General features: G+C 44.2%; 1 protein-coding gene across 1 annotated transcript in view; it reads right to left on the bottom strand.

Moving 5' to 3' along the window:
• Nucleotides 1-14,703, bottom strand: part of TMEM178B (transmembrane protein 178B) — a 679,849-nt gene extending 665,146 nt beyond the window's left edge. Inside the window, exon 1 of the mRNA XM_078668203.1 lies at nt 13,704-14,703. Coding sequence (XP_078524329.1) covers nt 13,704-14,085 — 382 coding nt within the window. The 5' untranslated portion in view covers nt 14,086-14,703. The remainder of the gene's footprint in view (nt 1-13,703) is intronic.
• Nucleotides 14,704-15,206: the final 503 nt, after the last annotated feature.

The following is a 15,206-nucleotide window of genomic DNA, read 5'->3' as shown; positions in this document are numbered from 1 at the left end:
GAGATACAAAGGCGTGCACGAGTGGCACTGAGAACTAATGGTCACTGAGATACGAAGGCTTGCACAAGTGGCACTGAGAACTACTGGTCACTGAGATACAAAGGGTTGCACAAGTGGCACTGAGAACTAATGGTCACTGAGATATAAAGGGTTGCATGAGTGGCACTGAGAAGTGCTGGTCACTGAGATACAAAGGGTTGCACGGGTAGGCACTGAGAACTAATGGTCACTGAGATACAAAGGGTTGCACGAGCGGTACTGAATACTACTGGTCACTGACATACAAAGGGTTGGACGAGTGGTACTGAGAACTAATGGTCACTGAGATACAAAGGGTTGCACGAGTGACACTGAGAACTAATGGTCACTGAGATACAAAGGGTTACACGAGTGGCACTGAGAACTAATGGTGACTGAGATACAAAGGGTTGCACGAGTGGTACTGAGAACTAATGGTCACTCAGATACAAAGGGTTGCACAAGTGGCACTGAGAACTAATGGTCACTGAGATATAAAGGGTTGCATGAGTGGCACTGAGAAGTGCTGGTCACTGAGATACAAAGGCTTGCACGAGTGGCACTGAGAACTACTGGTCACTGTGATACAAAGGCTTGCACGAGTGGCCCTGAGAACTACTGGTCACTGAGATACAAAGGCTTGCACGAGTGGCACTGAAAACTACTGGTCACTGAGATACAAAGGCTTGCACGAGTGGCACTGAAAACTACTGGTCACTGAGATGCAAAGGCTTGCACAAGTGGCACTGAGAACTAATGGTCACTGAGATACGTAGGCTTGCACGAGTGGCACTAAGAACTACTGGTCACTGAGATACAAAGGCTTGCACGAGTGGCACTGAGAACTACTGGTCACTGAGATACAAAGGCTTCACGAGTGGCACTGAGAACTACTGGTCACTGAGATGCAAAGGCTTGCACGAATGGCACTGAGAACTACTGGTCATTGAGATACAAAGGGTTGCACAAGTGGCACTGAGAACTAATGGTCACTGAGATACAAAGGGTTGCACGAGAGGCACTGAGAACTAATGGTTACTGAGATACAAAGGGCTGCACGAGCGGCACTTAGAACTACTGGTCACTGAGATACAAAGGGTTGCACGAGTGATACTGAGAACTAATGGTCACTGAGACACAAAGGGTTACACGAGCGACACTGAGAACTACTGGTCACTGAGATACAAAGGGTTGCACAGGCGGCACTGAGAACTAGTGGTCACTGAGATACAAAGGGTTGCACAAACGGTACTGAGAACTAATGGTCACTCAAATACAAAGGGTTGCACGAGCGGTACTGAGAACTAATGGTCACTGAGATACAAAGGGTTGCACGAGTGGCACTGAGAACTAATGGTCGCTGAGATACAAACGCTTGCACAAGTGGTACTGAGAACTAATGGTCACTGAGATACCAAGGCGTGTACGAGTGGCACTGAGAACTAATGGTCACTGAGATGCAAAGGTGTGCACGAGTGGCACTGAGAACTAATGGTCACTGAGATACAAAGAGTTGCACGAGTGGCACTGAGAACTAATGATCACTGAGATACAAAGGCGTGCACGAGTGGCACTGAGTACTAATGGTCACTGAGATACGAAGGCTTGCACAAGTGGCACTGAGAACTACTGGTCACTGAGATACAAAGGGTTGCACAAGTGGCACTGAGAACTAATGGTCACTGAGATATAAAGGGTTGCATGAGTGGCACTGAGAAGTACTGGTCCCTGAGATACAAAGGGTTGCACGGGTAGGCACTGAGAACTAATGGTCACTGAGATACAAAGGGTTGCACGAGCGGTACTGAATACTAATGGTCACTGACATACAAAGGGTTGCACGAGCGGTACTGAGAACTAATGGTCACTGAGATACAAAGGGTTGCACGAGTGACACTGAGAACTAATGGTCACTGAGATACAAAGGGTTACACGAGTGGCACTGAGAACTAATGGTGACTGAGATACAAAGGGTTGCACGAGTGGTACTGAGAACTAATGGTCACTCAGATACAACGGGTGGCACGAGTGGTACTGAGAACTAATGGTCACCCAGATACAAAGGGTTGCATGAGTGGTACTGAGCACTAATGGTCACTGAGATACAAAGGGTTGCAAGAGTTGCACTGAGAACTAATGGTCGCTGAGATAAAAAGGTTTGCACGAATGGTACTGAGAACTAATGGTCACTGAGATACAAAGGCGTGCACAAGTGGCACTAAGAACTAATGGTCACTGAGATACAAAGGCTTGCACGAGTGGTACTGAAAACTAATGGTCACTGAGAAACAAAGAGTTGCACGAGTGGCACTGAGAACTAATGGTGACTGAGATACAAAGGGTTGCACGAGTGGTACTGAGAACTAATGGTCACTGAGATACAAAGGGTTGCACGAGTGACACTGAGAACTAATGGTCACTGAGATACAAAGGGTTACACAAGTGGCACTGAGAACTAATGGTGACTGAGATACAAAGGGTTGCACGAGTGGTACTGAGAACTAATGGTCACTCAGATACAAAGGGTTGCACACGTGGCACTGAGAACTAATGGTCACTGAGATATAAAGGGTTGCATGAGTGGCACTGAGAAGTGCTGGTCACTGAGATACAAAGGCTTGCACAAGTGGCACTGAGAACTACTGGTCACTGTGATACAAAGGCTTGCACGAGTGGCCCTGAGAACTACTGGTCACTGCGATACAAAGGCTTGCACTAGTGGTACTGAGAACTAATGGTCACTGAGATACAAAGGCGTACACGAATGGCACTGAGAACTAATGGTCACTGAGATACAAAGGTGTGCACTAGTGGTACTAAGAACTAATGGTCACTGAGATACAAAGGCTTGCACGAGTGGTACTGAGAACTATTGGTCACTGAGATACAAACTCTTGCACGAGTGGTACTGAGCTTTGATAATTACACAGCTTCTAATGCTAGGGCTAGGGTACGTAGAAGACATTAATGGCTTGTGAGCTAAAGTTGGTACTCTGCACCAGTGCACTTATTCAAACAGACTACGACTCCAATGGTGATACTGCCACTGATGGTGATTGTACTGCTAGGGCGGCATTGTAGTATTGCCACTGACTGTAGCTGTGGCAGTACCACATGCACTGATAGTCATTTAGTAACTATGGCTTCTATTGGTGATACTAGTACTGATAGTTTCCTGTTACTGTAGATTGCACTACCAGTAGGGAGGCTGATAGTGACTTAATTTCTATGCCTTACACTGGTGAAAGGAGTGTTGTTGGAGACTAAGGGACTGATTTAGAGGTTGAACAGAGAGCAGCAGTGATAGGATACCCTCTCTGCCAAACTCTCGGTCAGCCCACCCTACTGGGTGGACCAACAGTATATCCACGACAGAGCCTACTTCGACTACGTCACCGACATACACCTGCAATGGCCTAACAGAGTACAGAGGTAAGCCATCCGACCATCTGCCCAATTTAAAGTGGGCTGCCTGATGGCTTTATTTCTGACTATCACTGCCAGGTTTTCAGACAGTAAAAATACAAAAACACCCTCCCACCCCACAGCACGGTGAAACCTCGCATGGTGTGGGTACCACTCATTTTAAAATTTTCAAAAACAATCTCAAACAGTTTGTTTATGAAAAATGTTAAACTTTGGAAAGTTTGTCATCCAACCACCATGTTTGAAAGAGCCATCCGTCAAACGTATCCATCACTGTCGGGAAGCGCTTTACGGGTGATTCCTGCCAATGCATAAAGCTGTGCCTGGAGCCAACAGACATATTTAAATTTATTGGACCAAATGTCTGTCAGGGTGAGATAGTAAAGTACTCCATTGCCCTGATGGACATTAAATCAAACTCCAACCTCTGGATCCGTCCCTTACTGCCCAATTCACAAATCTTTTTTCTGTAAGTAAGAATATCCTGGAAATCCCAGTGTAAGTCACACCGAAGCCAGCACTATGCCATGACTATTCCCTGAAACATCTTGTTGCCTCAGGCCGTAAGTTGCTAAGGGCTGCACTGCTGACTCAGTGGTAGCACTGGCAGTACTAATTATGAGTATTGTCATATTGTCAAACCTGGTATTTAAACTGCCTAAGACGGGGTAAGTACTGCTTTGGTTAATGCCTGTTTAATTTGAAGGCAGTGATGTTGTTGGAACAGCAGACACAGTCCCTGTAATTGTTGTTTATAGTCGCATTACTTGTAAGACTCTCTCTAAAATCCATCCTGCAATCATCCCTTGAGCCTTGAAAGAACTCATAAGCAAGCCGTGTTTACACTGCTCAGGCCTGGGTCCTGCTTCTTTCCTGGTGTAACTTGAAAAATACAACCAGGGTCACATCCAGGGCCGCACTGCCCGGCACTGTTGTTATACTTTATCTTTAATTTAGTGTGGGTCTCTGATAGAAAATGAAATGCTTCTCCACTAAACTTGTATATTATTTGCAGAAAATGTACTTTCGGTTTCACTAAAGATGATGAAAGAGAGGTGTAGGTCTTCTACAGTGAAAGGACCACTAATCTGGTATAGATTACTGACAACATTCCCTATAAAAAAAAACTATAAGATGCTTTCTTAATACTGAACTTATTGAGGCCTATAAAAAAAATATTTTATGAGCACTTAAAGAGTACTCTTCTACATACTCACATGTATTCATGAATTTGCTTGACATTTCTAGTTCCCTATTGGTCAAAGTGCAAAGAGCTCACATTATTTTCTGTTTGTATTATATGTGTTATCTTCCCTGAATATTACTGTTGGACCTGGCCCTTTTTGCAGGGTTATCCCCAATCTTTTTGCCTTCTTCCTCTTATTCTTTCTGACCTGTTTTTGTTGAATTTAGGACTCTGCTCACATTACTTCTGCTGATCAGTGCTAACGTGCATATGCTCTATGTGTAAATTATATAATTGTGATTTGTTTTCCATGATTGGTATCCTTGATTTACTGGTACATCCCTAGTAAAGTGCACTGTGTGTGCCCACGGCCTGTAAACCAAATGCTACTAGTGGGCCGGCAGCACTGATTGTTCCACCCACATGAGTAGCCCTCTAAACATGTCTCAGACCTGCCACTGCAGTGTCTGTGAGTGCAATTTTGGAATGCCATGTTGACCTGGCAAATGCACCCACTTGCCTAGCCCAAACCTTCCCCTTTTCTACATGTAGGCCCAAGCTAGCTCCTTGGGTAGGGTGCAGTGTATGTAAAAGGTAGAACATGTACTGGTGTGTTTTACATGTCCTGATAGTGAAATACTGCCAATTTTGTTTTTCATTATTGGAAATGCTTTCTCTCCCATAGGTTGTCATTGGAGCTGCCTTGTAACATCTTACAAGTGTACCTTTCAATTGGGAAGAGATGGAGATTTGGAGTTTCAGCTCCCTGAGCTCAGAATTTAAAAATATATCTTTTAGTGAAGGTGGTTTTCAAATTGTGTGTTTGAAAATGCCACTTTTAGAAAGTGGCCATTTTCTTGCTTTACCATTCTGTATCTCTGCCTGTCTATGGAATCAACATCTGGTTTAGAATGACAGCTGGGTTGTTTATGCATTCAGTCTAGACGGTCACACAAAGGGATCTGAGGTGTGCCCTGCATGTCCTGATGGCCCATCACTAGGCTGATGGGCCTTCCAGAGCTAAAGTGGTGGGAGGAGTAGTCACTGACATCTGAATAGGGCTGTGCCTGGTCTCTCAAAATGCTGTCTCCGCCGCCCTGTGGTGTGTCTGGAGCCAAGGTAGGGCGTGGCAGAATCTTGTGGACAACAAAGACTTTCCTTTGAAGTATGCCTACTACAAAGGCCAAAAGGGGCATAAGTATTGGACCTGTAGCCCCACCTTTGAAGAACATTTCTAGATCAAGAGGAGACTCCGCTAAGAAGAAGAACTGAAGAGCTGTAAGGAGGAGTATTGCCCCTTTGCTGCCTGTTGCTTTGCTGGGTTGGCCTTCCCTCCTCTGTAGCTGTTTTCCTTTGTGTATTTTTGCATATCTAGGGCAGTTTGTGCTCAAATTAATGCATCCATAAAGTTCTATAGACAGAAGTGCTTAACCCTTTTAAAAGTAATATTTTGAGTTATGTATGTTGGATTTTTGTCGCTTTGGTCTTGTTTGGTTTAGATAAGAATTGTTTATTTCCATTTGTAGTGTTTTCACTGGTTTACTGTGTTTGTTAGAAATACATGCTTTACACATTGCCTCTGAGATAAGCCTGGCAGCTTGTTCCAAGCTACGACGGGGGTGAGCAGGCGTTATCTTGGGTGTGTAACTCCCTTACCCTGATTAGAAGGAAGGGTTCCTATGTGGACAGGGTGCAAGCCACTGCCACCTAGAGACCCCCATTTCTAACAATTACCATTTTATTACCATCTTTTATATTTTGATGCCAAGACACAACAGCATGTAAGAGTACATAAAACAGTACTATAGGAGTACTCTAAAATGCCTTTGTGAATAGGCCTCACTGTTTATAATATTTTGCACAATGACTTAAAAGATCAACAACTCAATACAACCTGACTTTGGAGGAATTCAAATGTGTATCTTAAAGTTTCCATGGAATTGGGTGTATGGCCAAATAACATAACTGTTGACACAGTAGGTGAAATATATTTCCAGTGTGTTGATTTATATGAGCAGATATGACATCAATTATAGACCCAGATTCTACTCATTCAACCGGCCTAACTTCAATGGGGCTGTTCCTCATGGACAATGGTGGTCAGCCGGCTCACCAAGATGAGTCGAAGGAAGAAGTAGGACAGACTTATCCTCCTGTCCTTCCTAAAAAGACTTCATTCCAAACCGCACACAAGTGTCTGCGGCCTGCATACAGATAGCAATGAAAACAGGACAGGATACAAACATCAAGATTTGTAGGGCAAGAAGCATGTTTTAGGGCCCATGGATGCAGGACACGTAGGACAGGAACTATATATTAGGCCATATGGGTCAGGAAGCCTTGATCAAGGCACGTGGTGCAGAAAGCTAATAAGAAGGAATGTAGAGCAAGGCACAGGCAGTAGACACCAAGCCACATGGAGTCATAAATTGATTCAGGGGCATGTGGGGAAGGCTGTAAATGTCAGGGCACACAAGCTATGAAGTCACTACCACAGAAAATGGAATAGGAAGCATGGAGCCACTGCCATGGCCAAATCAGTGATGAGTGTACATGAGCAAATAGTGAATATCAGGTGCACAGGGTACGGAGGAGTCAAATATCAGGGCCTGTGTGCCTGTGAATATTTATCTTAGAGTGGGGCATTTAGGCAGAGTTGAGTTGAGTTGACATTGATGCACACAAATACTAGTCAATTAACCTTTGATCACCTAGGGAAGTCATGTTGACATAGGATCACATAGGGAAGGATCAACTGACAATGAGGAGTGATAAGGTGGCATTCAAGGACTTTCATAGGGGTAACTTGATAGCGTGTCATATAGGAAGTAGTAAGATTAGACTGAGCCGTGTGGGACATGCCGTGTTGAGCCTGGAGATAGATGGATCGAGAAGATAAAACTAAGGTAAATGTTGAGGGCCTCATATATGAAAAGTGTTGCATCGATAAAATAGCGGTGCAACACTTTTCACTGCGCCCTCCTTGCGACACTATGGATGCGCCATATTTACTGTACGGTGCTCCATGTCGCAAGGATTGACAGATACATCAGGAATCCTGACGTATCTGTCCGCACAAAACTCACACTTTGCTGGAGTTGTATCGCAAGCATGACGCAACTCCAGCAGTGCATGTGGAGGCCCATACCTATTGAACTGCATCACCCTTACGCGTACTATGAGGCAGGCGTAAGGGTTTGACACAGTGGCTTCCTATAAGTGGCTCCGTGAAATCTGATAGATTTCTCTGCACCACTTTTACAAAGCTTTCTTGCAGGAGAACGCCCACCCTGTATACATTATACCTGATGCGGGTATAATGTAGCACAGGGTTTTACAAAGTGATGCATTTGCCTAGATGTGTCACTTTGTAAATATGGCGCATTATTTATGCCACTGCTACGTCACGAAAAGGGATGCAATAACAGTGCAAAAGTATCGCAAGGGGCTCATAAACTACCCCCCTAAGTGTAAGCGGACAATGATGTGTGTTAAGAGTGGCAAGTTGACATTGGAGAGCAATATAAGTGGCAATTTGATGTTGGGGAAGATGGGTAGCAGTACGTCACCACTGGCTCACATAGGGATTGCTACATTTTCATTAGGGATGTAAGAGCGCTAAAGTGACATTGTGCGACATTTGGTGTGAGATGTGAGGAGAGGTAAGTTGACAGTGACGCAGGAAGCAGAAACATAAGATTAGTAGGCTAGCACTATGGCAAATTGTCTTGGGGCAAATGCGGAGTAATACGTTAACATTGAAGCTGGTGGGGAGTTTTAGGGTGATGGTGTTGGACATGGGTGGAGGTAAGTTCAAAATGAGTGACAATCTGAGGGCATACATCAACCACCTGCTCGGAGTCGTAAATTCAAATAGAATTATACAAAACTGGGAACTAATAGCAGGACATTGTCAGGAACTAGAGAATGTGGGCAACAAGAGGTCTGTGAATTGAGAATAGGGCAGGGGAGGGAGTAGCAATGGCTATTATACTGCAAGATTATACTGTTTTGAAATGGGGGCAATTTATAGAGGCTTTGTACTGAACGTCTTGCTGCACAGTTTACAAGAGCAAATGATTCCTCATAGAAGCTTCCAGGCTCCTGAATCAGGAAGTAACCACCAGTGGAGTTGGAACAGAAGTCAAAAACCAAGAGAGACGGCTTATGTAGCTGACCTTATAATGTAAATCACCACAAAGACCAGTCACGTGATTAATGGCTGTCGAAACAATAATGGCGGCATCAACAAACTTGCTTTGAATGAATCTACATGATGAAGAATGTTCTACAGTGTCCAGAAGGTGAGGACATCACGGGCTCCCTTATATTTAACTCCGCTACGCCATCTTATCATAGAACCCCAACCCAACCAACAGACCTGGTTCCAAGACGCAGACATCAAATTTATTTCGCTGCACTCCCACCTGCCAAAGGCCAAATTGTATTACTGTTGAATGTGGTTACTTTTATTTCTACTGGGAGATGCCTTCCCTGGAAATTCCCCCCAAGCGAGTCAGGTGGGATTGATTGCTTTATGAACTTTTGCAACTCTTTCATCACAGGCCATATTTAGCCGGAAGACCACATCGTGACCAGGGATATCTTTCTAAATGAACAGCTGGATTTCCAGGTAACGTGTGAGATAAATAGCTCATGGCGATCCACTGAATCTTCCTTTGGTTGAAGGCTAAAGTAAAATCAATTCAAGTGCCTGTCTTCTTTTTTGAAAATACTGTATCAAATTTCTCTTAATTGAAATGCAATGGATATGGAATTGAAAGAACAATCGGAACTGTAAGGACAAGCATGAATAATTACATGTAAATGAGATTTCTGTCAAGAAATAGTTTTGCATACATCAAAAGCTTATGTGGTCGGGTTCAGTAGATAGAGAAGCAAAGATGGTTTTGCAAAAAGACTGAATGCACATTAAAACAATTGAAAGAAGACCATGTTATCTCGTACTTGGCAATTGGAGGGAAACGTTACAGATATCTAGTGCAAACATTGATAAATTAGTTTGCAAATTACCTTAAATTCAACTGCAATCAGTTATTATAGCTAAGCACGAGCTTTGGTGGTAGCTAAGAAACAAGGGCCAGGTGTATCAACCCTTTTTTGGGGTCACAAATACTCCAGGTGTTTGTGCATGCAAAAATGTGCTATGCATCCCAATTTAGGGGGTCAGTAAACATAGGAATGTTTTAGGTGCCCCTTCCAAATACTGAATCGATGTAACGTGTGAGAATATTTTTGGTGACAAAAATCTAGTTGCAAAATATCGAAAATTGCTGACACCTTAGTTGGGGTGGTAAGCCATTTGCGAAAGGTCATAGGTCCCCTTTTGACTCCTGCCCCTGGTGAAAATAAAAAAATAATTGTTGGAGAGACAGCACCACTACCAACTTTCAAACAAATCTTTAAAAAAGTGAATTTCCTTTTTCAAATGCAACCCCATTTTCTTTAAGGAAAATTGGCTGCATTTACTTGTAAAAAATATTTGTTTTGTTGAAATGCAATCACAGGCACAGTGGTCTGCTAAGCATTACAGGACACTATTCCTGCGATGGCCACCCTTTGGGTGAGTCCCAATTTGCAATGTGCATCATTAATTTTGATACGGTTAGCTGGATTGTGACCCACTCCAAATTGTAATGTTATGAATTGACCTATTACTACATAGGTCGCTTTGTAAAAATTTTTACTAGTCGCAAAAATACTTGTTGCAAATTGCAACCAATTTTTCACGACCAATAATTCATATATATGGCCCCCAATTCTTAAAGTTTTGAAATCTTCCAGTTGACTATCTGAAGAATAAAGACCTGTAGAATGTTTTACACTTTCTAAATATTGCGCCTGAAATTTGAGACTTAAGCTTCAGTTTATGTTTGTATGTACATTTATTTCTCTAGCACTAACCTAGCCGAAAGGCAATACAGCACTCTACATGGTTATAAGGAATAATAGGAGAGGTAGCCAGGTTGTGGATGGTTAATACATTGTGATGTAGTGTTCTTTAAAGAGGCGAGTCTTCAACCCTTTCCTCACCTGGAACAGAGTAGGGTGGTCCTGATGCATATGAGTATGTTGTTCCAGCTTTTCTGTGCAGAGCTTTAAAACACTTGAGCTAACAGGCCACAGGCAAAAAAGAAAATAGTATTCTATTGGCAATTTGCTAATCTTTTCAAATGAACTTCTGATTAGATCGGCTATGTTCTCTGTCCACCCTTTGAGAGTGTACCATGCCCCCCACCCACATATCATGATCTCAGTTATAGGTAAGCCCTGCTCTCTTGCACATGTTCGAGGTATCTGCTTTGTTTGCAATGCTCAAGTATTTAAATGTCCCTCAGGCCACCAGCCTGTCCATATTGAAATCGCTACGCGCTTGCTCATTGGGCATTCGCAGTTGTGGTTATAGCTTGGAGGAAATCAATATAAAGAGAGTTCTCTTGGACTCAAAAGATTCTTCAAATTTCAATCAACCATACATTAACCATCACTCATCAACCATCAAACCACTCAAGTATCTATCAATAATCACAGATCTGAACCCAAAAAACAATGATAAGCACATGAATAGAGACTAATCTTGGTATCAAAAAATAGTTGTCCTACTGTGGAGCGGTACGAAACGGCGGAGTATGCGACCCTTTAACCTGTTATACAGAGAACTCTTTTTATATTGATACCTTTGGTACCCTGTCTCTTGGTCAGTGGGGCCACTCCCTTTTTCTTTACCCATCTTGCAGGTAGCCCCTCGCTAGACATAGTCTTTGCCCTTGTAGAGACGCCCTCTACAGCAGAAGTGCTGTTCCAGAGAGGGAATGGTGTGCCTGTCCATGGGCACTGCACCAATGCCCATGGGCATTAAAGCCACATAGTTGAGCAGTAGGCAGGAATGGCAGCAAAGATCCCTTACTAAACTACCCAAGCTGTACTGAAGATCCTTCTCATTGGAACATTTGAGGGCAAGGATTCCCACCAACAGAGCAGTCAATCATTGTGCAACAAACGCACAACTGATGACAACCAAAAGCCTCAAGGTAACATAAGATGCTAGCACCTCCCAGATTAATATCTGAGCCACGTTCCTGTTTCTACCTGGTCCTAATGTTCTCTTGGGCTCTCAAGAACATATCATATTAAGTGTCTTTTGCTGCTCACTCCCGGTCTTGTGCTAGCCAACATCCTTGTAAGCAGCACATGAAGCAGCAAAAGAATATCAATATATTTTGAAAACAGAACACACATATTTAGGTGAGACCAAAGTCATGATTCCCTATTAAAACACTCTCTGGCGCATTCCAGCCTAGGAAGACACTAATAAATCGAAGAATCTGACTGAGGAAAACGCCTGAAACACATGATGTGTTGCGATATTATAGCCAACCAGAAACTCTTCAACATGGCAAACAATTGTATCCATCCATCTAAGTGGATGGATGGTGGATGGATGGATGGATGGGTGGGTGGATGGATGGATGGGTTTGGGTGGGTGGGTAGATGGTGGTTGGTTGGATGGATGGATGGGTGGGTGGCTGGATGGATGGGTTTGGGTGGGTGGGTGGGTAGATGAATGGGTGGGTGGGTGGGTAGATGGATTGCTGGGTGGGTGGGTAGATGGGATGGGTGGGTGGATGGATGGGTTGGTTGGTTGGTGGGTGGATGGATTGATGATGGATGCATGGACTTCAGTGATGGGGTAAGGAGGATTGGTTGAGTGAGTAGGTGCATGGTTTTATGGATGAAGGATGAATCTTTAAATGGATGCTTGACTGAAGGAACAAGTAGATTTGTGGATAGATGCACACCCACCCGTCAAATTTGATCATATATTGAATACTTAATCTGTGCCACTAATTGCACGTGATGTGCAACCACACCCATTTTTTAGGACAGGAAATTATTTTTAATCATCAGAATTTTGACCCTGCGCAAGAGACAAAGGGTGAAAAGGGAGAAAGAAGACGGACGAAAATTATACGTAAACAGTAATAGAGAGAAAAAACATGAATAAAAAAAACTAAAGGAGTGAAATACTGAGACTGGGAATATAGGGTGGGGGGGAAAAAGAGGCATGATCTGGAATCAGGAAAGCACAGACTTGCTATTCTGCACACCTGGCAATTGGTTATACTATCGCTGGCTCCTAAGAAAACCTTTGTGCCCCTGCACTTTTTTAAATGTTTACAAATTAAGCACTGTTATTAATTATAATTATGGAGGGATATGTAATTAAATTGGTTGGTTGGTTGGATGGATGGATGGATGGATGGATGGATGGATGGATGGATGGATGGATGGATGGGTGGATGGGTGGGTGGGTGGATAGGATAGATAGATAGATAGATAGATAGATAGATAGATAGATAGATAGATAGATAGATAGATAGATAGATAGATAGATAGATAGATAGATAGATAGATAGATAGATAGATAGATAGATAGATAGATAGATAGATAGATAGATAGATAGATAGACAGACATTTCAACAAAGGGGATTTGCATACCATTAATGTGTTTGCTGGCTCATATGAGGCAGACCAAAGAAACATAACCCGGTTGAAAAGGAAGTAGAAAAAAATATTTAAAAAAAAGCCAAAAAAAATAATAATGAAGGAAAAACAACAACGTTTGCGGATATCTGTTAGAATGCCATTTGGTGTTTTTTTACCTTGTACTACATCATACTCTTTCAGAATATGCAAACTCCCGTGCGTTATGAATGCAAAAACAACTGCATGCATGCATTAGACAACACTGCAAGACCACGTGTATTGTTGCTGTTGCATCTGTATGTGAGCGAGGGCTCGCACGAGCATCTTATGAGAGGATGAAAAACAATGTTCAGAAGCCCCCTTCATGCATCAATGAGAAGGATTGTGATACTACACTGCCCGTTTATGAAGGTGCCACTTGCACACCACAAGCAAACATTCACTTCGAATACAGAGTGGGCACAGTCCTTTCCATTGACACACCCTGGTGCCCAACCTCATCATACATCAGTTCATGTGCCCCAGTGATACCAGGTAGACGCCCAGGTCATTGACTTGTCTTACCTTTTTCGATCAGGTCTTCAATGTCTTGGTCGAAGCCTTGTCGGTGACATTTCCGCCAGAGCCCCATGTTGGTGGAGTTGTACTGTCTGTTGCATTTATCCACTGCGCTCATTGCAAAGAGCTGCCGCCTGTTCCGGGCTAGCAGCAGCTTCCCTTCCCAGTGGTCCAGCCGGGCTCTGCTGGCTCGCAGTGGTAGGTTGTTGTTGTTATTATAAATGAAGCCCGGGTCACTTCTGCGGTTGGTGAGGCTCTTGCACCTCTCCCGGTGTCTCCGGGCATCGCTTTCGTACCAGTGGTCCGAGCAGATGGCCACGGCCAGCATGCCCAAGGCACAGAGGGCTAGCGAGAGGCCCGCGTAGAGCAGCAACCTTCCAGCAGCCATACTCAGACTCACAGCATCAGCATGGGCATCCTCACCATGGAAGAGAGCACAGCACCCAAGACGCCCCTCCACCTAGGATGTGGTGATCCAAGGGTTAAATTCAGTTGGATTCCACGGCTCAGAACATCTGAATTTTAGAAAGTGTAGACCACTCAGCTATATCTAAGGGGATTTTAGCTTATTACCATGGTGGCATTCCAAGTAGGACAACCCTACCACCAACAGAAGCAAGATGTCTCAGATGGAAATCTCAAGAGCTATATTAAAGAAAGGTCACCGATGGCCACTGACATTCTTTGAACTCATGCAGGGGGCTTCGCAAGCTGGGGGGCTGGGCAAACGGACTGCAGCAGTGTCTTTCTCAACTGGATACTGGAGCGAAGATCCAACAGAGGCATGTAGAACCCATTGCAGTCATCGAGTTCTTGCGTTCTTAACACTCGTCAAGGCCTTGTTTGTGCAAGCAGGTCTTCCTCTTCCTTACTGGCTATAAGCAGCCCACCCCCTTGGTAGGCGCTCAAGCTTCCAAGGTCCCTTGGAATTGCAGCGTGCTTCCAGCGGCTGCTCAGGCACAGGGATGCAGGTTTCAAAACTCGCATATCAGTCTGTTCCCTTCCTTCCCCCGCTGCCACTCCACGGTGTGGGCGTTTGTTTTGTGCCCTGTCTGTAAGGCAACGCAGCGCGAAGACGTGTTCACGACTTGACTGGCAGGGGCTCTTGGGCACGCAATAATTGGCATCGCTGGGCTACTGGTCCCAGGGGTGCTGATGTGCGGAGCAATAACGTGGCAGCCAGAAATGTGGAGAGGGACAAAGGGTCCCTGCCGCTGGAGCAAAGGTGCATCTAGGTCAGCCAGCTGGTGTTAAGGGTTGGCTCCCGGGGTTGTAAAATCAGGGTGTTAAATATCCTCTGTACAAGGGATCAGCCAAAAGCAACCGAGAAGGCTCCCTAACCGTCTTGGCTCTGTCTACAATCTGCGCATGAAAGAGGCTTTTTTAAGAACAAAGCAAATGTATCCAGCCACCGAGGGACAGGCGTCAGGTAGGTGGTCCTTCTCTCTGGACAGCAGCGGGGCAGGAGGTGCATGCACTCAGCGCCCTGGATAGCAGGTCATTTGCAGC

The sequence above is a fragment of the Lissotriton helveticus genome, chromosome 1_1 (genome assembly GCF_964261635.1).
Source record: "Lissotriton helveticus chromosome 1_1, aLisHel1.1, whole genome shotgun sequence".
NCBI lineage: Eukaryota > Metazoa > Chordata > Amphibia > Caudata > Salamandridae > Lissotriton > Lissotriton helveticus.
Note: the sequence above shows the minus strand (reverse complement) of the source record. Positions and strands in the feature narration are given on the sequence as shown.